The sequence below is a fragment of the Euwallacea similis genome, chromosome 10 (assembly GCF_039881205.1).
Source record: "Euwallacea similis isolate ESF13 chromosome 10, ESF131.1, whole genome shotgun sequence".
Classification (NCBI taxonomy): domain Eukaryota; kingdom Metazoa; phylum Arthropoda; class Insecta; order Coleoptera; family Curculionidae; genus Euwallacea; species Euwallacea similis.
Window position 1 is genome coordinate 5,409,102 of NC_089618.1, and position 19,481 is coordinate 5,428,582.

The 19,481-nt window shown below is 40.1% G+C and overlaps 8 protein-coding genes across 10 annotated transcripts; 4 read left to right on the forward strand and 4 right to left on the reverse strand.

Annotated features, from left to right (window-relative positions):
* Window positions 1-94: 94 nt before the first annotated feature.
* On the forward strand, window positions 95-956 carry LOC136411357 (transmembrane protein 208). 2 transcript variants are annotated; one of them, XM_066393891.1, is made up of 4 exons: window positions 95-246; window positions 297-446; window positions 509-645; window positions 698-956. In XM_066393891.1, exons 1-4 carry the CDS (start codon window positions 241-243, stop codon window positions 927-929), a joined length of 525 nt encoding a protein of 174 aa, XP_066249988.1. In that variant the 5' UTR covers window positions 95-240; the 3' UTR covers window positions 930-956. The 2 variants fall into 2 exon arrangements, with proteins under 2 accessions (XP_066249988.1, XP_066249989.1); XM_066393892.1 differs by having other exon boundaries at window positions 306-446.
* Window positions 957-1,253: 297 nt separating this feature from the next.
* On the forward strand, window positions 1,254-2,003 carry LOC136411361 (uncharacterized). Its single transcript, XM_066393895.1, has 3 exons — window positions 1,254-1,429; window positions 1,486-1,651; window positions 1,700-2,003. The coding sequence occupies exons 1-3, from the start codon at window positions 1,418-1,420 to the stop codon at window positions 1,870-1,872; spliced, it is 351 nt and encodes a 116-aa protein (XP_066249992.1). The 5' UTR covers window positions 1,254-1,417; the 3' UTR covers window positions 1,873-2,003.
* LOC136411318 (kinesin-like protein KIF18A) lies at window positions 1,923-5,973 on the reverse strand. The gene is made up of 12 exons (XM_066393842.1): window positions 5,577-5,973; window positions 5,246-5,529; window positions 4,901-5,083; window positions 4,667-4,845; window positions 4,403-4,572; window positions 4,226-4,342; window positions 3,788-4,168; window positions 3,460-3,724; window positions 3,096-3,324; window positions 2,881-3,045; window positions 2,558-2,680; window positions 1,923-2,207 (listed from the first exon to the last, which is right to left on the reverse strand). Exons 1-12 carry the CDS (start codon window positions 5,795-5,797, stop codon window positions 2,164-2,166), a joined length of 2,361 nt encoding a protein of 786 aa, XP_066249939.1. The 5' UTR covers window positions 5,798-5,973; the 3' UTR covers window positions 1,923-2,163.
* Window positions 5,974-6,390: 417 nt separating this feature from the next.
* NELF-B (negative elongation factor B) lies at window positions 6,391-8,634 on the forward strand. Its single transcript, XM_066393852.1, has 7 exons — window positions 6,391-6,633; window positions 6,687-7,005; window positions 7,064-7,215; window positions 7,270-7,689; window positions 7,752-7,907; window positions 7,963-8,342; window positions 8,394-8,634. The coding sequence occupies exons 1-7, from the start codon at window positions 6,514-6,516 to the stop codon at window positions 8,611-8,613; spliced, it is 1,767 nt and encodes a 588-aa protein (XP_066249949.1). The 5' UTR covers window positions 6,391-6,513; the 3' UTR covers window positions 8,614-8,634.
* On the reverse strand, window positions 8,393-10,035 carry pn (exopolyphosphatase prune). Its single transcript, XM_066393871.1, has 5 exons — window positions 9,913-10,035; window positions 9,634-9,863; window positions 9,313-9,584; window positions 8,956-9,257; window positions 8,393-8,906 (listed from the first exon to the last, which is right to left on the reverse strand). The coding sequence occupies exons 1-5, from the start codon at window positions 9,955-9,957 to the stop codon at window positions 8,649-8,651; spliced, it is 1,107 nt and encodes a 368-aa protein (XP_066249968.1). The 5' UTR covers window positions 9,958-10,035; the 3' UTR covers window positions 8,393-8,648.
* A 239-nt stretch (window positions 10,036-10,274) lies between these two features.
* Window positions 10,275-11,281, reverse strand: eIF1 (eukaryotic translation initiation factor eIF1). Its single transcript, XM_066393897.1, has 2 exons — window positions 11,097-11,281; window positions 10,275-10,795 (listed from the first exon to the last, which is right to left on the reverse strand). The coding sequence occupies exons 1-2, from the start codon at window positions 11,122-11,124 to the stop codon at window positions 10,491-10,493; spliced, it is 333 nt and encodes a 110-aa protein (XP_066249994.1). The 5' UTR covers window positions 11,125-11,281; the 3' UTR covers window positions 10,275-10,490.
* A 411-nt stretch (window positions 11,282-11,692) lies between these two features.
* LOC136411344 (three prime repair exonuclease 2) lies at window positions 11,693-13,081 on the forward strand. The gene is made up of 2 exons (XM_066393874.1): window positions 11,693-12,540; window positions 12,598-13,081. The coding sequence occupies exons 1-2, from the start codon at window positions 11,789-11,791 to the stop codon at window positions 12,797-12,799; spliced, it is 954 nt and encodes a 317-aa protein (XP_066249971.1). The 5' UTR covers window positions 11,693-11,788; the 3' UTR covers window positions 12,800-13,081.
* On the reverse strand, window positions 12,931-18,349 carry Tsc1 (tuberous sclerosis 1 protein hamartin). Of its 2 annotated transcripts, XM_066393827.1 has the most exons (17): window positions 18,206-18,349; window positions 17,734-17,913; window positions 17,548-17,665; window positions 17,345-17,495; window positions 17,180-17,295; window positions 16,941-17,124; window positions 16,815-16,888; window positions 16,595-16,752; window positions 16,179-16,411; window positions 15,863-16,078; window positions 15,156-15,354; window positions 14,918-15,103; window positions 14,520-14,856; window positions 14,222-14,429; window positions 13,891-14,169; window positions 13,146-13,721; window positions 12,931-13,084 (listed from the first exon to the last, which is right to left on the reverse strand). In XM_066393827.1, the coding sequence occupies exons 2-17, from the start codon at window positions 17,831-17,833 to the stop codon at window positions 13,025-13,027; spliced, it is 3,195 nt and encodes a 1,064-aa protein (XP_066249924.1). In that variant the 5' UTR covers window positions 17,834-17,913; window positions 18,206-18,349; the 3' UTR covers window positions 12,931-13,024. The 2 variants fall into 2 exon arrangements, with proteins under 2 accessions (XP_066249924.1, XP_066249925.1); XM_066393828.1 differs by lacking the exon at window positions 15,863-16,078.
* Window positions 18,350-19,481: the final 1,132 nt, after the last annotated feature.

Below are 19,481 nucleotides of genomic sequence, written 5' to 3' on the forward strand. Positions count from 1 at the left end.
GATAACTAATAAAAATCTCCTCCTTAGTTAAAACATTCCTATAAGCGTCGTTCACAGATGGTTTTGACAATCAGACGTCAAAAAATGTAAACAACGTGTGTGGTTTTTAGGTGAGTTGGAAGTTCCTCTTCTCAATTTTAAATTACAACCAAATTTCTGTTGCTAAAATGAATTTCTGACATGAGCGACCACATTTACCCAGCCATTTGTTGAATTGAACCTAGAAAGTGCCTGAGAATAATGGCAGTAAGTAGCTTTATCGGCTCTAAACTATTTCCTCATATGGTGTGCTGTAGCCTCCACAGAAAGGAAAGCAGGCCACCAAGGGGGCTAAAACTATAGTCGAAGAAAATCAGGCCACCCTAAGTTTTTATCGAAACATGGCTATGATTTCTAATGCTCTCTCACTTGCCATTCTGGTGTTTTATAGCTCTACCATAAATATTGTAAGTTCACAGTTTCCTCACTCAAGTAAATCAATCAATCAATTTTGATTCAAAAATTACAGCTTCTCTACATATTTTCAACTGCAGTATACATTGCTGCTCACCAATTCATGGCTTACATGGCTCAGGCAAAGTACTCAGAAAATGGACAATTACTAGACAGTGGTAACGACCTGAACATGGAAGGAGGCATTGCTGAGTATGTTTATCAAATTTTCGTGAAGTAAATCACATTATTGGCCTAATTATAGGAACGTCAAGGATATAATAATCCTCACCGCAGGCTGTCAATTGCTTTCTGCCTTCCTCTCCAACTACTTTTGGCTACTGTGGCTGTTAGCTCCACTGCGGTTTGGTTGGATAGCCTGGAAGAACATTTTGTCTCCGTATTTCTTCCAAGCGGCCCCCCAGAACCTGGAGGTAAACGAGAAGAAACAGAAGAAAATGGAGCGGAAGCAGAAGAGGATGTCCAATATGAGATAAGTCATGTGTGTGTGTGTGGGAAGGGTTGAAAGCGATGGTTGGGGGAATTTAAGTGTATATAATTTTTACTTTGTAATAAATGTTTTGAATGAGATTGTGTTTTATTGTTGAGCTGCTGTATGTAGCGAGTCGATGATAAATTTTCAACTCAACACGTTATATGGGACATTTAAAAAGTGGTGTGAAGTCCTAAATTTTAAGAGGCCGAAACTCCGTTTAATTCGGAATCCTTGGCAACCTTAAGAAAATTACAACGTCACCATTTTATCAAAAAATCTTTTCATTGAAATTCATTGCAAGAACAATGCCTATTCAGTGGCCCAATTTATTTTATAATACTGGAAATTTGCGTGTCACATATGAGTTGTAACCAAATATAATGGACTCATGAAGTATGAAAGTCATAAAAAGCATCAAGTTTAACGGCAAAGATCATAATAAATTTTACTATATTTGGGTGAAGATCGCTGATCACCAGATAGAAAAACATGATAGAAAAGGTAAGATTTGATTCTGACACGCGACTTTTAATAACTGACAAAGTTTTTCTCTACAGAAAGGACGTTCTTTTGCCCCAACTACCGTGTACATCCATGACCAAAAACTGCCCTATCCCTACTACTTCCCTCCGTCGCACGCACCCCCCCATTGCGAAATTATCGCAACGGACAGCCATGGACACATGTGGATGCCTCCTTACTTTCTTCCTTTGGTGGTGTTGGGTAAGATTTGGTAAATGAGCTGAGAGGAACCAAAAGGAAATTTTTTAGGATCGATGTTACTGTCCGCGGTTATAACTTTAGGATTGCTGATGTTGCTGGACAGGGTTCAAACAACGCCGGTGGTAAGGGCACGAGAAATGCGCGCGCATTCTCGTCTTGAGTCCACCCAAGAGATGTTTGCCAAAGCCATTGAAGTGTACAATCAATTAAATGGCAGTTAGAGAAGAGGTGGGAACAACTAATGAACTACAAAAATCAGACAATCTCAACCTACTGATAAAATATCTTTCATATTTAAACAAAATGGCGTTATAAATATATTTAAAAAAAAATAAAAACTTATTGGAAACTTCGAGTGTGGAACTCTAGAACAAACCCCCCGACGTATTATACACATTAAAGGTATGGGGGGGCTGGGTTGTTCAGCGTAAATATCTACAATAAAACATATACAAGATTTGAAAAACAGCGTTAATCCATCTCTAGTATATGACCTCATCCCATAAACGGTTTTACATCCTAAATCTCGGTCGTTCCGGCATAGCTTTAGGCGCTCCTAGAAATGGTTCAAATTGGAACTAGCGGCAACATCGCAACTTCTTTAAAATACACATATATACCAACCATACCGCCAAATAAAACCGTTTTTATGCTATTCAACGTCAACATAAAAGTACCCGCTACGTGGTCTTCTTTTTTGTCAGAACCGAATCTTTCAGTCCCAAACAGAACAGATAATATTTAATTGATAGTTAACCCTCATCATAATTCGTTAAAAACACAAGGACTGGCAACATTGCAGCCTTTCTATGTTTACACTACTCGTCATATTGGTGTGTAAAACAATCATGATTTCCATGACAACCACGCATTCTGCATGCAAAAGCTGTATTATCGCTTACTTACCCTTCTTAGAGTTGGCTATGGTTCGCACACTGGCGGGCCTAAATTGTTGGCGGGGCGAAGTCCGGACCTGGATTCGCTTTCTGGGCGACATTTTGGGCATTCGGTTCGCTGGGCTCTTGAATCCTAAAATCAAAATGGAATTCATATGAGATTTATACAGAGGTCGCTTCCGTTCTACAAAGATTTTTCGGACACTTTTGTCGAAATAAAAATGCAAACAGATAACATTTTGTAATAGAAACATCGCTTATTGTTGGAATAACCGACGCTCAAAAATAATCCTTGCAAAATCTCGAAAACGGCACGCTCAAAATATTCCCCACCTTTGGCCACTGTCGCCGACGTGCTCGGTCCATTGTGCACCTTCGTTTGCGCAGAGTTTTGGAGAGTGAAAGTAGAATCAAAAGAGGTCTGATTATCGGTCTTAATTTTGCGTTTGGCCGGCCTCGTGTTTTCGCCGCCGTGTACGCTGGTCAACGAGCTCAGACCTGCAAATTTCAGTTTTCACTAACCAAATGAATGCAATTTGAACACTCACCGGAATCGAACTCCGGCAAATTTTCCTCATCAGGCCAGCGAAGACCCTTTTTGCCCTCGTAGGCCGCTACTAGCTCTTTGTGTTGGCGTTTGATACGTTCAGGAGCTTCGTCAGCCCCACCAACCGCCATAAAGAGGGGAGTCATGAATTCGGCCATATTTTCGACCAAGGAAGCGTGGTTGCGGTACGCGTCCAAGACGATGGTTTTTTCGCGGAAAGCCAGGTCGCGCTATAATTCAGAAATTCAGAAAATTTAGTTCACGATCTTTTTGATTTTAAACCACTGGACGAAACAAATGAAATTGAGTTCTTTAAATTTCGATTTTCGCCCACTGAGAAGAAAATCTGCAGGATAAAAACTGACCTCATATGTCAATGTCAAACATTTCATTTCAGTCTCGCATTCTTTCCACTCGCCGCTCAAATCCACATGCGCCTCCATCAAATCCTTAATGCGCTCGTCAACCATTTGCTGTTTCTTCCTATTCTCGTCAATTTCCATTTTGGTACACAACTCCCTCTTTTCGTAACGTTGCACTTGTTCCTTGAGCTTTCTGCGCGCTTCGTCCTTAGTGGGCGTATCTACGTAGAGCACGCTTAGGCGCGCCTCATATCCCATTTTCTGTTCCCTAGTGAGAGAAAACAAATTAGCAAAGGTTGAAAATCGGGAAAATCGCGGCAATTGAGCCTACCGCCTCAGAGTGATACCAAGTTGACAGCTCTGGAGGTGAAATTCGCGCTCCATGAGCTCCTTTTTTTCTGCCACCAATTCCTTTAACAATTTTGAGTTTTCACTTTCTACGATGTTCGTAGAAGCTGCACGCAAAGGAGTAGATGGTGACAGCTGAGTGGGGGGCTGAGGCTCGACAGCGTCTTGTGGAGCATTCCGGGCCCGAAGTAATTCGGTCCGCAATTGTTCATTTTCTTGTTTCAGTCCTGCGTTTTCCATCTTCAGAGCGGAATTTTCGGTTTGCAAATTCTCCATCATTTGGATACAGTGGTCGACATTCATGTCCACGTTGATCACGTTTCTCTTTAGACTCGATTTTATTTTTTTAGCTCGTGTTGCATACCTGCAAAGCAAACAACATTGTCACACAAACAAATATAGCAAAAAGTGTTCCAAATACTTTAACGTATTGTAAGTATCTTCGAAGGACATAGAAGAGGGCGACACGTTGGCGATCATAATGGTAAAACAGTTGCCACCCAAGCTATCCTTTAATAGCCTGGTCAGTTTTGAATCTCTTGAAAAAATAAAAGTCTTAACGTAATAATTATGCAATAATAAAGCTGACTCTGCGCACCTGTAGGGCACGTGACGGTGCCCGTCCGCCAAACTGTTAATGCAATTTCCGAGGGCTAAAAGGGACTTGTTGATGTTAGCCCCTTCCTTGAAACGAGCCCCTGCGAAACCCGTGGCGCTGCCCCTCTCACTGCCCGCCAGATCAATCATGCTTAATTTGGCTCTGCTCACCTATACAAGAAAGGCTATACGTAAGAAATAGGTCAAATGGTGATATGCCTAAATAAAGGCAATAAAATAGCCAACAAACAAAACAATCAATTACCTCCTTGGTGGCCTTTGAGGTCATCTGGATATAAACCTGGAATACTGCATGCGACCTGCTACTCTCCTCATTGGAATCTGTGGGATGCTGTGTCCTCCTCTTGTTGCCCTGTTCCAGCAGCTCAAACAACTGGTCTGGATTGTGAATGTTGTGTCCTTTAACCCCCTGGATCATGACACCTTTAGAGTAAAAAATTATAAAAAAGGCCGCAAGAGAGATGAAACAAGGTCATACCATATTTGGCGTCTTCCCGTAAATTTAAAGAGGCGCCGGCATTGAGCAGATCTTTGACCAGCTCATTGTACACCTCAATGTAAGTGGCCATCAGCTTGAAATCACGTTCTGCACTCAGCTCTTCTTTACGATCAAAGAGTTCCTTCATAGTCAAGTAGGTGATGCCCGGATGTTCTGAATTGCCTGTATTTTGGTGGAGAAAAGAGGCAATATTTTCAAGAAATTTCTAAGTAGGTAAGAATCAATAAAGAAAAATAGAGTGATGAACTACCCTTGAGAATATGAATCAACTCAGGTTGAATTGAATAACTAGTGTATAACATTAAGTATATAGGCAAGACTTACCAATCATAGTAAAAGTCTTTCCAGCCCCAGTGGCCCCATAGGCAAACACGGAGCAATTGCATCCCTCCATCAGAGTCTCAATAAGACTCTTGGTGCTGTTCATAAACACCTCCATATTCGTGGATATGTTGCTAAAAATTCTATCAAAGTTAAAAGTTATATCCTTATTTGCCTTTTTGAGCAAATCTCGGCGTTTCTGCTCCACTCCATGATAGAAAAATGGATCATCTGATTGCTTGGGGTCGAAAATCAGTGTTTGGTTGTCAATAACTTTCACTACGTTACTACAGGAACCAATTAGTTGCAGGAAAATTGGCTTTATGCGACTTACTGGTAGTTCTCTTGTAATTCCTTGTTGTTAGGAGGTCTCACTCGAACGATGACTTTGATATTGTAGGCGGGAACTGATTTATTTGATAAGGGTCGAGTCAGGGCCTTGCTGATTCTATTGACGACCCCATTCTTAACCATCGAAACCTTTCGCCTCGACGTGAGGGGCTCGTTCTTACTCTTTACCATATTTGGGGTTCTGTTTAGTTTGTGGCTTAACATGCAGGGAGTTGTGTGAACGTATTCGGAACAACGAATTTGGGATAAACGGTCGTTTTTGGGGTGTAAAGTCAGTTTAAAAAGTTGAAAATTTGATTTTTTTTCCAAGATATTTTGAATGCAAAACGATTTTACACACAATAGAAACAGGAACGTCAAAACAGTTATGGGAAAACCGTTAAAATTGAATTTTCGTAATTTGACAGCTAAAACCATTACAAGCTAGAAATACGATTTTGTCTTTTTTCGAATTATGTTGTAGAGAGGGATGGAATATAATCTGAACAAGTCTGGTATTAGAAAGGTTATTTGTCTTAATGTAGACATCGCAGTGTATATAAATAAAGCTATAAATTCGACTTATTCTTCGTTCGTGTTGTGGGAATGACATGTGTGATCATTTAAAGGAGTACTAGCATATATTTGACTAATGAAATTTTTTTAAAACCAATTTTGATATTATTTAATTATTTTTTAAAGATATAGATGCTAAGACAATGTAAAAACTCAATACAAAGTTGCCAAAAGAGATTTTTTGGCAACACTGTCGAAAAAACAAAAACACACCCATATACAAAACAAATAAAAAATAACATAACCTCAAAGAAGTCAAATATATTTTAAACTTCAAATACAATTAATTACTCTTTTACTGCATTTTGATACCCCTTAATTGCAATTTACTCTTATTTATTTAAATGTTTAACTAAATAAACATTATGTCTGCCACAAAACCCAACGACTTTCCCTTAGAAGCCTTAAAAGTTCAAGGGCCCTCATACCTAAAAGCTGCTCTCACAAGCTGCACAGACCCCCTGAAAGCCATTGAAGAGTTCCAGGTAATTAACAGCTTCCCATTTCATCTCGTACCCCCCATTTTCACTAAACTCAGGTGACAAATGGGATCCTACTGCCTTCTTTGCGCCCCATGTTACCATTGCTGGATTTGCATGGTGTAAGGAGACTGGATTTTCACATGTCTGTAGTTGAAGCTCTGCGTGAGAAGCTTACGACTCATATCAATGAGATTGGGAAGCTGGAGGGGAAAGAACGGGATAATAAATTAAGGGAATTATTGCAGAAAAGTTTTCCAGTTATTAAAGTTAAGGCAATGAGGCCCATTGTGATGGCGATTTTGAAGAATATTCCTCAGATTGATGATCATTATTTAAAGGTGTTGGTTAGGGATCGGGAACTCTACAATGATACTGGTGAGTGCATGGTTTGAATTTCACTATTGAAAAGAATGCATTTTAAATAAATGTGTAGACACCGAGGTTAAACGTCAGATTTGGAAAGACAACCAGTCATTATTTGGAGATGAAGTCTCCCCATTGTTAAGTCAGTACATAACTGAAAAAGAAAATGTCCTTTTTGACCATCAGAATTTAAGCACTCAGTTTTTTGGGCCTTCACCAAAGGTAATAAATTCACAAATATAAGAAAAAAACAAAATTCATAATATATCTATTTAGGTCCGTAGGCAAGGTGAGGTGGTTCAGAAACTGGCCCACATGATAGGCAACAGTGTAAAGCTCTATGATATGGTGCTGCAATTCTTGCGTACTCTTTTCCTGAGGACAAGAATTGTGCATTATTGCACCTTAAGGGCGGAGCTTCTGATGGCCCTTCATGACCTTGAAGTACAGGATATTATTTCCATTGATCCATGTCACAAGTTCACTTGGTGCCTTGACGCTTGCATTCGCGAGAAAAATGTGGACATTAAAAGATCAAGGGAGCTGCAGGGCTTTCTGGACAATGTCAAGAGAGGGCAGGAGCAGGTTTTGGGAGACCTGTCTATGACTCTTTGTGATCCTTATGCCATCAACTTTCTAGCTTTGTCTGCCATTAAGATATTGCAGCATTTGATTCACAATGAGAGCATGCCAAGGGTAAGAAATGATTTCATAGATTGGCTAATCTCAGGGGTATAACATAAGTCGATGTTTCTCAGGATAATACAATTTTAATATTGCTCTTGAGGATGCTCGCATTAGGGCTGAGTGCCTGGGTTATGATTGATTCTCAAGATTTTAAAGAACCAAAGCTTGATAGTCAGGTTGTTACCAAGTTTCTTCCAGCTTTAATGAGTCTTATGGTGGATGATCAGGTCTAGTTAACTCAATTTTTATAAATAAATTTATTTGTGGAGATTCATTATATAGGTGCGGCAATTGTCAGGTAAACTGCCACCTGATGAGAGAGAGGCAGCAATTACTGTTATAGAGCATGCAGGCCCTCTGCCAGATGCAGTGGAAGCCTACATTCAAGACAGCAGTGTGGCCAGCATTCTTGCCATGTACTATACACTCCATGTAGCAAAATCAAAGGATCGTGTGGGTTTATTGAGAATTTTGACAGTTCTGGCTAATTGCAAGGATAATAGAGCCTTTGAGGACCCATTTTTACATTCCCTTGTGCACTCCTTAATTGGAAATCCTGACGAATTTCAAGCGGAAGATTTCTGTACTGCTTTGTTTGACGAGTTCTTCTCTGCAGGCCTTCAAAGGGACAATGTGACACGGCATCTTTTGAAGCTTTTGTGGTGGGTTTTTACATAAGTTTTAAAGTCCTTTATATGATTTGGAGCTTACAGGTATGTGCACCATAAATTGCCAGTAAGTCGGCTGCACACGCTGCTTAAAACTGTGGCCCCCACTCATCAACATAGTGAAAAGGTGCACAACTTGTATAAATTGCTCCAGGAGAAGATTAATACGCAGGAAGAAGCGACGTTGCCCGCTGAAATGGATATTGATATTAATTCCCCCTTGATGAGTGTCCCTACTCCTGCCCCCTACCATCACGTAATCTAATAAATAATACAAAAAATACTAGTTATGATTCCTTTTTATTTTCTTGAAATGAACCACGCCCTTTTCACTAAAGGAACCAACTGTTTTCTAGATGTTTCGACGTTGTGGACATGAAGCAACAAAATTTTATCTGTGAACTTGGTATGGCGTCTTTCCAGATTGAAGTTTGCTCCCTCCAAAATCTCCAGTAAGGTACTCTTAAATCTATCTTCTGGACTGCTAAAGTAAATTGCCATATCCCGTTTTATGGTCCCCTTTGAAGCATCCAAACCCACAAGCAGCAAACATGAGACCTATAGATATTATTTAAGTTTTCAAGCGCCTTTTAAGTTAATTCAGCACCTCATATTCGGAAGCAAAACTTTCAATGGCATGCAATGCAGTTTCTAGTTTTAAGTAATCTTCAGCGAGGATGGGAAGACCAGGTATGTAGATTCCTTCAACCAGTTTTAAGTCTTTTTTAAGCAATTGATGGGGAGTGAGATGGGATATGTTATTATGTTCATGCCATAGCATATCAAAAAGGCTCTGTCGATCTTCAGAGAATTTAAACAGTCCTTCAAGCTTTTGAGCTACCTGAATGTCCAAAGGTGTAGCTTTGTGATTTTCCACTTTCAATGCTATGGTATCATAGATGATCACTTCTAAAATCCCCCTTATTGAGTCACAATTCTTCTTGTTAGTTAAAATAACTCATACGGTATAACAAGTAGGCTAAAGCTGAGCTTAAGAGGTTTTCATTGGTGTTCAAAATTTCATCAGCAATCAAAGTGCAACAAGACCCTACAAGTTCAATGCGAATTTTCACTTTGTTTTCATCCCAAACGTGGCTTTTATCAATAGGTCTATGGTCATAGATCTGCGTTACAAACTGCTCAAAAACGCAGTCACATTTGGCCAAAATATGATGATCGACCAAAGACACTTTCACTAAATGCCTTGCAACTATATGGTCCAAAGGCACCTCATTGCTGCAATTGTTAAATTATCCTTTAAACCTTCTGCATTAATGGAGCTTACCGAAATGTTAAATCTGACAGAGAAATCCCTGCCTTCTCAAGCACATAACAGTTTTCGGTGCGTAGCATAAAGTCCTGTTTGATTACATTTAATAAGGGAATTACCGTTTCATCGGGGTGTGTTTTTTGTATAAAATATCCTAAAACTAGGGCTGAAATTGTTGAATCCAAATCGCAAGACTCGTTCCCCAAAGTAAAGTGTACGGTCTTAGATTGGGAGGGTATATTTCGCTAAAATTTGTTGAATAATTGTGTGGTTTGACGGTGAGTTAGCATTTACCAGAAACGATTGGACATTTGTCAAGAAGTGAATAAAATTCTTCATTTTTGGAAGTCCTGAAAAGGGGGCCCAAAAGCGAGGTTATATTTCGGAAATTTAACCAAGGTTGTGATTTGAATTTGCGATGTTGCATTGTCCCTAGTTGTGTATGAATTTTTATTTTAGCTGATTTATGGAATTCAAAAAATAATTCTTAAAATAAGTAATGTTCAGTTTAAATTAATAATTCAATTTTAAAAATCCTTGAAAAAATATATAAAATTCGCACTACTAGCAACGTTGCCATATCTTCAGTTTTTCTGATTTTTTAGGTAGACATACTACAATTTGAATACGTACTTGAGAATTAAAACTCTGAAAAATAGCTGGAAACATGTTTATTGCGAGAAAAACTGAATGACGGTCAACATTAAAATCGTTGCGAACACAGATCTAATGACAACTAATATATTTACGACACAAAGGCACAATCATATATAAAATGTATTATTATTGTACAGTTGACGAGCCTCCTACTAACAATTTTGTGGTTGGTGTGACGAAAGAAATCTGCAGAGCGGGGCTGACATGTTCAGGGTTTAGAAACCATGCACTTTGAGCTGATCAGGCTTGGCCAATCCGGCTTTGGTGAGCCACTGGCAGATGTTCTCTCGCTGATCACCCTGCAACTGCAACACCTCACCGTACTCAGGGTGCTCGATCACAGTCCCATTGCAAGCGAACTCCTTTTTGCAGGCTCGCACTATCTTCTTTAGGTCATACTCAGAAGAGAGTCCTTGCACTGTAGTTAGGGTTTTACGGCCGTTCCGCTGCTGGATCCTAATGTGGACTAGTCCGTCCTGTACGTCATCATCAGCACCCTTACTGGCATCAGCAAAGGGGTCTGCAAAGAGGAAATATATGATGAGATCAAATGGGGTCAACGGATCGCGTTTAATCAATAAGTTTGCCCTCAAATGAGGTCCCCATTCAATCAATTATTGATGATGATTCATGAGCTTCTTAAAAATGTTGGTTCTATGAGCCTTGTAGCAGTAAAAACGAAAAAATGGGTCTTGCAGTGAGGGAGCAATAGTTTTGGGGTTAATATCCCTGACAATTGCAGTGCAAAAAGGTCTGGAATCGCCCATGAAAAAGCCCAAGACGCCATGTTGTTATTCTTGGCGTATTTAACGTGGACTCACCGAATGTGTTTAAATTCTGGATGGACATACGATTTTCAAGGGACACACTGAAACGAAAATTCCTGTAGTACGCGCGGCAGTTTTTCCAATCGACCTGGAAAACTTAGGGCTTCTTTTCGCCTTTATTTCGTTCGTAAACGCAAGTCGAAACGTCCAAACTCACTGACAAAACGACGAAAAATGAGGTGAAAGAGGTAAAGGTAAAACAACATAAATGTTAACCAGATTTGATGTATTTCAGCACTCTCCTTGTTTTATAAAGGCGTTTCGACAAAGAGAGCAGATGACTAGATTCTGTTTAAGTTTGGCATTTTTAGCGTGTTCACAGAATTTCCGTTTTGTAATTATATTATATACTGCATATCCGTGATACCTACTTCTGCATAAATGCTAATAGACTCCAAACTAAACTACTTTTCGTGGAAAATAGACTCTTAATTCAATTAAATATTACTTTTTTCTCTTACCGTTTCTTAATTCCAATTGGCGTTGCCACTGTTGTCAGTAAAAACAGTTTTTATTGGTCCAAAACCGGTTTGACGTTACTTAAAATGACCCATAACCCCCCCAAAAAAACACTTCAACTGTTTTTAACGTTCTGTTTCATCTTCAGCTTTTAATATTTATTACCATTTTTTTAAAACGTTTCACATCTCAAAAATGTTCGCGCGATCTCCCTCTTCGCCTCCTTCATGCTTTTAACCTTCCTACGCCGCAACGCTTTGTCTTGGGGATCCCAAAGCATGTCCCGAATCAAAACCTTCGCTTTCCTAGACTTAGAAACCACAGGCCTGCCTTTTTATGAGAGTAACAGAACCAAGATCACAGAGCTCACTATGTCTACAGTGCTAGCTGATCATTTAAACCTGGGAGTAGTTCCCCGAGTGCAAAATAAGCTGACACTATGCTTTAACCCTCAAAAACTTGTCTCTGCTGATAGTGAGAAAATTACAAATTTGTCCAACGAGACTCTTCAACATTTGGCTCCATTCACAAGCGCAACAGTTGAAATGATTAATAACTTTCTGAAGCATAGCCCTAAGCCAGTATGTTTAGTTGCTCATTATGGGAATAAGTTTGATTTCCCAATACTACGAACTGCAATTTTGAAAACTGGAGTTGGTTTAATGGAGGATATTGCCTGCATTGACTCGATAGAGACTTTTAGAGAGTTACATGAAAGAAGCTATGCTGAAGCGAGTGAAGAAGTTCCATTGGAATTTCAAGATGGCTTTGATGAACTGCTCTGCAAGGTTATGGATGACTTTGATGAAACTCAGACAAAACTACAAGGGAGTAAACGGCCTTTGGATGTACAGAAAATAAATGAGACAACTCCAGAAAGGAAGATTAAGAATGAGAATATGGGCACACTCTCCAAAGAGATTGTTAGTAATGCCAAAAAACCACGCATGCTAACGTCCAAAAAAAGTATACATTTTGAGTGAGTTTAAAGTTTAATTTAATTGAATATTATGATAGCATTGATTATGATTTACAGCACTAGTTTTAAATTAGTAGATGTATTTGAAAGACTGACAAAACAGAAAGCGATTGGAGCCCATCAAGCTGAAAATGATGTTAATATGTTGATGATGTGTGCGGCCACCTTGGGGGAACAGTTCACCACATGGGCAGATAGAAACAAAAGAAAGTTTTCAGATATTCCAGAAATGAAGCCTGGACGAGTAATTGGGAGGTAATCCTGTCACTTTTATTTTATTTTTACTTGTGCATGTTTTTATTATTATTTTTAATTCTATTTATGGAGTGTTTGTAATACAAAAATGTTTCTGTCGATATCTCCGCTAGTGCACACCAAAGAAATTCCCACTGCTCAACATCAGTATCTTTAATGCTTACAATACTAAACAATAAATTCTTTAAGAGTAATAATAATGGTAAAATCTAGTAGCCCTAGTGAAAAATCAGTCGTTTTTGCCTTGATTGGTCTGCTCGATCGAACTTCCCTCTTGGTCCACGTACATCTGCAACCAAACAAATTTATGAACCTTATTGTCCTCACGAAAGGCAATTAGAGGTTCTAACCTGCAAATTCTTCAGTTCCTGTTGCATGACGGCGCTGCCCTCGGAGGAGGCAAGCGACGCCGAAAGCGGCGACGAATGCTGCGTGGTCTGTACCTCTTGACAGCTGGATGTGTCTGGTGACTGAGTGCGTCGACGCGCAATCTCCACCTCCAGCTTTTGTCGCAACTCTAACACGTGTTCCTCCAAGACGCGATTGATGGCCAACTGCGATTGGTACTTGCTTTCCACAGCCTCCAAGACGGCTTCGCGTTCCAGACTGGCGGCCGTGAGGGTACGCTTTTGGCCTGCGATTATCTCGTCTTTAGCGCCGATGGAATGCTCTAGTTCGGTTAAGCGCGCCTTGTAGGCGTCCAAGGCAAGTGTTTTCGCGTCTATTTGCTGCTGTAAGCCCTTCAGCTCCTCTCTATAGGTTTCGGAAAGTTGACGGATTCCTTCGTCCGATTGGCCCTTGTTCAGCAGTTTGTCCAGTTTTTCTTGGTATTTCACTTGGAGTTCCCCCATTACTAAGAGGTCACCGTTAACGCGTTGGAGCTGCTGCCGGAATTTGTCGCCAGCTAACGCTTGTTCCCGCGCAATCTAGAAGCAACATTTTAACACTTTAGTTATGTATCTCCCATTAATTGTTCTGGGGACATATTAATGTTTTATTAATTTTTAGGAAAATGTAAAACAAAAAAAATGTTCACTTTTTATTTTTACTTAGTGATTCTTAAGAAAGTCTTCAATGTTAAAAATATGCTCTTACTCTGCCGTCGGCCAAGGCGTCTAAAACAGCCGCTTCCGCATGCTGTCGCTGCTCGTCAATAAGCCCGCATTTATTCCTGAAAGCCGCAACATCACTATCCATTTTTTTCTTGATTTCCTGCAGGCCCCCGTTTTCCTCTTCTAAATGGTCGCACTTTTCCTTGAGGAAATTCCAGGAATTCTGCAAGACCCGTTGCTGCTCTGCGACTACTTTACGATAGTCTTCCAGCTGCTCGCGCAAGTCGTCGATTTCTTTTTGTTCCAGCTGCACCTGATCTCTCTGAAATTATTCCATAAGCAAATTACGGGTTTTGATGGGTTGATTAAAGTACCAGGGCGGAATTGTACTCCTCCAAAAGGCGAGTATTTTTAGCGTCGGATAACAACCGACGGTTTCTGTACGCATGAGTCTCGCGTCTATGCCGTTCGAATAGGAAATGCTGATGGATTAGCTGTACTTGATCGCGCAGCGAGTGGTTATTATCAATAGTCGCAACAGTGTTATCGATGTATTTGTCCAGAATGTCGTATAGTGAGGGCCTGGTAATATGTAAAAAAACTTGACAATGTGGTTATTGCGCATATTCGGAGATTTCCCAAGATCATTTTTGCATCACAACCTGCTCTTACCTGTAAGGATCCATTGCTTGATGGAGTACCGGCGCAGGACTGGGCACTGGACTGGGCTTAATCTCGGCTGATTCTTCTTTCAAGGAAGGGAAAATGTTCAGGAAAAGGTGTTCGTAGGGCATAGGCCAGAACACTTCAGTCTGCGTGGCTGAATTCATTGATTTGTGTTTTTTCCTCTCCTCACATAAACCGTTGGACTGGTCCTCAGACATAGTTTCCTCGTCTGTCTCGTAAAATGGCCTTGTTTTATTTCCTTTGTGGGTGGGATGCGGGCTTTTCTTGATATCCGGACAGGAGTTGGCTCTACGTACTATGGAATTACCCGAGGAGGGCATTCCTAAATGTTCAATTATGGTCATTTTTACGTAAGTTAGAAGTACGTCATTAAGAAATATCACCGTTTCCAGGGCTGCTTCCAGTAGATAATTCCACTCCATCTAGCTCAGGGTTGCACTGACTGTGATAGCGAAGTCTGCGAATTCTCTTCTTGAAACTGTTAATTGATCTGGAATTGGGCATGTGCAGACCCCCGGCAGTACACGGCGATCCGTGCTCGGTATCCTCCTCTTTGTTGCAATCTGAGGCTACAAGTTTTGACTTCGTAAAATCCTCTTTAAATCCAAACAAAAGCATTACAATCGTCGAAATCCGGCAAAACACTGTCGCAATATCTGGCTATTACTTTCTTAGTGGTTTCGGATCGACCAGCAGAAATCGAGGACACTTCTTCATCTTCTTGACTAATTGGCGATTCTGGCCGAAATACTCTGCTAGACTCTCCCTGCAGGATTTTCAAGGGGCTGCTCGGAGGTGGCTTCGCCGGCAACTCTGAGATCTGGTGATCGATTATTTGAGTGAAATTAATACAGAATTTGCAAGCAAAGCAAGAACAAACTGATGAGCATTACGTCGGATTTTAGCCTAATTTTAATAAACTGGAGGAGATTTATTTCACTATTTATTAATGTCAAGCTTTGTCCAGTTTTTCCCTCTACTTTGTTATATTTTTATGAGCAAATTTTGTCTCATTAATGAAATTTTTATACCAAAAGGACATTGTACAATAATTAAAAAAACCCTTATTTGTCTAAACCAGAAAAATGACAAAGTGGCGTTTCGCATTTATTTTTAAATCTGATTCAAATTTTAACATTAGCTCGTTAATATTTGACTAGGCAATGTTGCCGAACATTGCCTAGTCAAACAACGTTGCATAAATTTCGGGTTTATAAGGTTGTCAATCTTAACAAACTCGTCTAAAATTAGGTTAATTTCGGAAAACTAATTAGGGAAATTGCAAGCAAAACAAGGACAAACTGATGAGTGTGATGAAGCGCAATTACCTGTCTTTCTTGCGTTAGCCTGTGCGCCAAATGTTGGCTGAGAGTAACGCTCCCTTGTGCGGGAAATACGAAGGGGGACGGTTCCTTACGCATGGGTGAGGAGGGCACACTATTGGTTGGCGTGCCGCTCACAATGTATCCTCCGGAGTTTGACCGGAACGATGTCAGTGCACGCGCCACGTTCGACTTTGTTGGCATCGGGGCGGGAGTGAAATCCTGAAAGCGCACGCGTATGGCGGTGATGATGAGGAAGGAGAGGTGAGGGTGGAGACACACACACACAAAAAACAATTCCAGTAATTATATGGGGACTTACACGAACTGGAGTGGTTTCAGGGGTGGCTTCGATGGCTGCCTCGGGTGGGGAGCCCTCTTGAGGTAGGGGGTAGCTAGTGCGGTTAATATAGCCTTGTATGTGGCGATGGGTGACTCCGGTGGCCTCATTTATGGGAGCCTTTAATTGGTACACTTGACTGGGCGAGAAACCCTCTTCACTGCCCATTTGCAACGATGCCAGACTTCGCAAGTTTTGTTGGTGATATGACAATTCTATAATAAAGAGAAATTTAACACTTTAAGGGCCAAATTATTGAAGTGCTGGTACCGAGGCATAACTTTAAGCTTTCCCAAGTTGAAATAACATATACAGGGTGTTCCATCTAAATGCGATTGATCCATATCTCTTTTAGCATAAAGTGCATCATGTAAAATGTGGTCAACTTTTCCGCTTACCATTGACGGCTCCAGTGCCCACAGTGGAGTTCATAGTTCCCGACCTCGAGCGGAACTCTGTCGTATTTTGACAGGTGTCATGGGGACACCTGTCAGTCATATCCAAGCTGAAGCGCTCGCACTCTACAATGACGTCGTGAACTCCCATTTTTTTCCACCTAAACACACATACACAGTAAATCATCATTTTCTATATAAAACTTTCTACAATAAAACAGACCTTTCGGTAGTAGTCTCACTTTCCTTTGAGGTGGTCACTAGTGATGGGTGCATTTTGACTGTATCCATCATGGGCTAAAATCAAGAAACCACTTTAAAATCTCTCTACTGTCATCACTAGAATTACCTTTATTGTGTGACAAAAAACTGGGTCGTTTCTGTCCCTGAATTGGCTGCGTAAATATGAAAGAAAATTACAGGGGTACATGCCATAAAGCCTCAAAAATAAGGCATATAATGCCACTTGGAGATGGATCATTTGGTCCTCACCAAGTTTGCCAGGTACTTGAGAATTCCAGGCGGCCAAACGTCTATACGTGTTCAAATTTATATCATTATGATCCTTGATAATAAGCAAACTCATACCGAAATATCTCAAAAACATCATCCAAATAGTGCTCTCCTATGTAGGAGGGATACATGGGCAGCAAAATTATTAGGAGTAGTAGGGCACTTATTAAGGGTATTAGTTCGGCTTCATTCTATAACAAAGAACCTCAAAATTCTGTGTGAAACTAGAATTTCTCTTACAATTAAAAACTTTAAAATTTGTTTGAACAGCGCATGTTCAGGCAGTGAGTACAACCAAGTGGGCTGACTTCTTGCAATATATCCCAAGAGTGTCAAAGCCTGCACCCGCACCTTCACCTCCGTTTTTGGGTTCTTTATAGACTCACATAGCCTAGAAAAAAATCATTTTAGCACAGAGAAATATGAGAATAACAGGGGCAAACCTGTCAAATAAAAATAGGTGATGGGGATCCCTTAGAGTGATGAGCATTTCCATGCATCGTAGAGAATTGTTGTTCAAATAGTAATCGTAGAGGCCATTTATGAGCCATGGCTCTTGCACTATTGGAGATACATGAAATCCTTGATTGATGATGAAATCATTGATTTCTTTAGAGAGTGATACTTACCTTTCGAAAACAGTTCTCTGATGCTGTGTTTGAAATTCTCAACTGTGTCTTTGTTGCTTGATTCGAGCTTCTCGAATAGGTTGTCATGATGATGGGCCATTATTGAGCTGTAAACCGATGTTGGGACGAAACTCTGACATTAATAATTTGGAAGGCTCATGTTTTCATGATGCAATAGCCCTGTAAATAACAGATTTGAATTGGAGATGAGCCATTGCTTACAATGTCTTTCCACCTTGTTTTTCTGTTTATTTATAAACCGGGTTCATTGCGAGTGATTTCTAGCGGGAATTGTCGCAGGAAAGGAAAAATGTCGCTTTTAGACAGACAAAAGGGAAGTTATGTGTGAAGTTTTTACAGCAAATTGAAAGGTATTATTAGATATTGCATTATCTGAGAGGGAAATCGAACTTTGGGGATGAGTTTACTAGGGAACTGAGGTTGTTTTCATTAAGAAAATGGGGAAAGTTACCTTTGAAGCGGAGGCAGCAGCCTTGCCTGTCTCTGATGCCCCGGAGAAAACGCTAGAGCTGTCAAAAAATTCTGAAAAACAGCTGATTGGTCGTTTAGAACATCTGCTTTACTGCTCCTGTGAATGGGACATTAGGCCCTCTCTGTTCATCATATGGTGGTTTATCATGCCGTTTAAGGAGCGAGAGGGAAAGTCGATCAATATTATTTGCTGTTATCAAGAATACACTTAGAACTTGTAACAGTTACCGAGAGATGGCGCACGATTTTTATTAACACTTAATTTAAATAGAATAAGATAAATAAACATTTTTTTAGTTTTATATTATTTTTTTGTTTGCATAGCATCTAAAGAGTATATGGAATTAGATGAGGAATTTGTAGAATTCGCTTAGGTGATTCGCGAAGTTGTCACTTCAACTACCAGTCTACTTTCCGATAGATGGCGCGTAGTGGTTGAACAAGAAAAAATTCGCTGGTCTGCGGGTTTTAATTTTTAAATAAAATTCTGGCTTGATTTTCAATGTCTATCGCCTACAATTGGTAACGTGTTGATTAATCGCGTAGAAATTAGTGTTAATGACTCTGAAATTTCTAGAAATGAAAAAAATGAAACTGTGCTTTCTTGACATGAATGTTGCAGCTCAAAAACCTGCAAAACGATGCAGGAAAATGGTAAAATTGTGCGCAAGATGAAGGGAGATTTAGTATATACTCTTTTTAATGCAGGTAAGTCCGTTTTATACCTTTCCCATAATTTTTATTAGTGTTCATTACAATCTCAACAAAAGTTTGTATTTGGTCGCCATGTTGCTTGTTAACATGTAAAAAAGGGATAATAGCGTTGTCGCAGTGCCTTCTAATTCTAAGAAAAAGGGCCTTTACTCATTTATTATTCAAATGAATATTTAGAGTTTTCATGTAAAATTTCGCCTTTGAAGGCTCCTAACGTGTCTTACAATTACTTAATCGTAACAATTTGATCAAATGCATTTGCCATGTCTCCTGTGTTCGAAGAGATAATTTGACAACAGTGTTAAAGCGCGCCAAGTTTGATACATTCGTGCAACGTTGATTGCCTACCCTCATTTCCTCCTTCTGCAGCCCCTGCAAAGCTTAGGCTTTAAAGGTGGCGATAGTGGGGAGAGGTAACGAGGGCAATTGCCGCACGAAGTAATTTGTTATAATTATGGTTTTTATTGGCCAGGTACATTTATGGAAGCATTTTTGCGTGATGTAAAGTTGACTGCATATGCAGGTTTTCCTCGTGCTTCAGC

Coding starts and splice junctions, on each gene's coding strand:
- LOC136411318 (XM_066393842.1), bottom strand. CDS start 5,797: ATGTTAAGCCACAAACTAAACAGAACCCCAAATATGGTAAAGAGTAAG. Junction 5,530..5,576: donor GAATTACAAGAGAACTACCA/GTAAGTCGCATA, acceptor TGGTTCCTGTAG/TAACGTAGTGAAAGTTATTG. Junction 4,573..4,666: donor CCTCAAAGGCCACCAAGGAG/GTAATTGATTGT, acceptor TTTCTTGTATAG/GTGAGCAGAGCCAAATTAAG.
- pn (XM_066393871.1), bottom strand. CDS start 9,957: ATGAAGAATTTTATTCACTTCTTGACAAATGTCCAATCGTTTCTG. Junction 9,864..9,912: donor CAAATGTCCAATCGTTTCTG/GTAAATGCTAAC, acceptor AACAAATTTTAG/CGAAATATACCCTCCCAATC. Junction 9,258..9,312: donor TTTAGCCTACTTGTTATACC/GTATGAGTTATT, acceptor GGGGGATTTTAG/AAGTGATCATCTATGATACC.
- LOC136411357 (XM_066393891.1), top strand. Junction 447..508: donor ATAGCTCTACCATAAATATT/GTAAGTTCACAG, acceptor CAAAAATTACAG/CTTCTCTACATATTTTCAAC. Junction 646..697: donor ATGGAAGGAGGCATTGCTGA/GTATGTTTATCA, acceptor GCCTAATTATAG/GAACGTCAAGGATATAATAA.
- NELF-B (XM_066393852.1), top strand. CDS start 6,514: ATGTCTGCCACAAAACCCAACGACTTTCCCTTAGAAGCCTTAAAAGTT. Junction 7,006..7,063: donor GGAACTCTACAATGATACTG/GTGAGTGCATGG, acceptor ATAAATGTGTAG/ACACCGAGGTTAAACGTCAG. Junction 7,690..7,751: donor ACAATGAGAGCATGCCAAGG/GTAAGAAATGAT, acceptor GATGTTTCTCAG/GATAATACAATTTTAATATT.
- eIF1 (XM_066393897.1), bottom strand. CDS start 11,124: ATGTCCATCCAGAATTTAAACACATTCG. Junction 10,796..11,096: donor CCAGAATTTAAACACATTCG/GTGAGTCCACGT, acceptor TCCTCTTTGCAG/ACCCCTTTGCTGATGCCAGT.
- LOC136411344 (XM_066393874.1), top strand. CDS start 11,789: ATGCTTTTAACCTTCCTACGCCGCAACGCTTTGTCTTGGGGATCCCAA. Junction 12,541..12,597: donor AAAAAAAGTATACATTTTGA/GTGAGTTTAAAG, acceptor TATGATTTACAG/CACTAGTTTTAAATTAGTAG.
- LOC136411361 (XM_066393895.1), top strand. Junction 1,652..1,699: donor TCTTCCTTTGGTGGTGTTGG/GTAAGATTTGGT, acceptor GAAATTTTTTAG/GATCGATGTTACTGTCCGCG.
- Tsc1 (XM_066393827.1), bottom strand. CDS start 17,833: ATGGCCCATCATCATGACAACCTATTCGAGAAGCTCGAATCAAGCAAC. Junction 17,666..17,733: donor CAGAGAACTGTTTTCGAAAG/GTAAGTATCACT, acceptor TATCTCCAATAG/TGCAAGAGCCATGGCTCATA. Junction 17,496..17,547: donor CACCTATTTTTATTTGACAG/GTTTGCCCCTGT, acceptor ATTTTTTTCTAG/GCTATGTGAGTCTATAAAGA.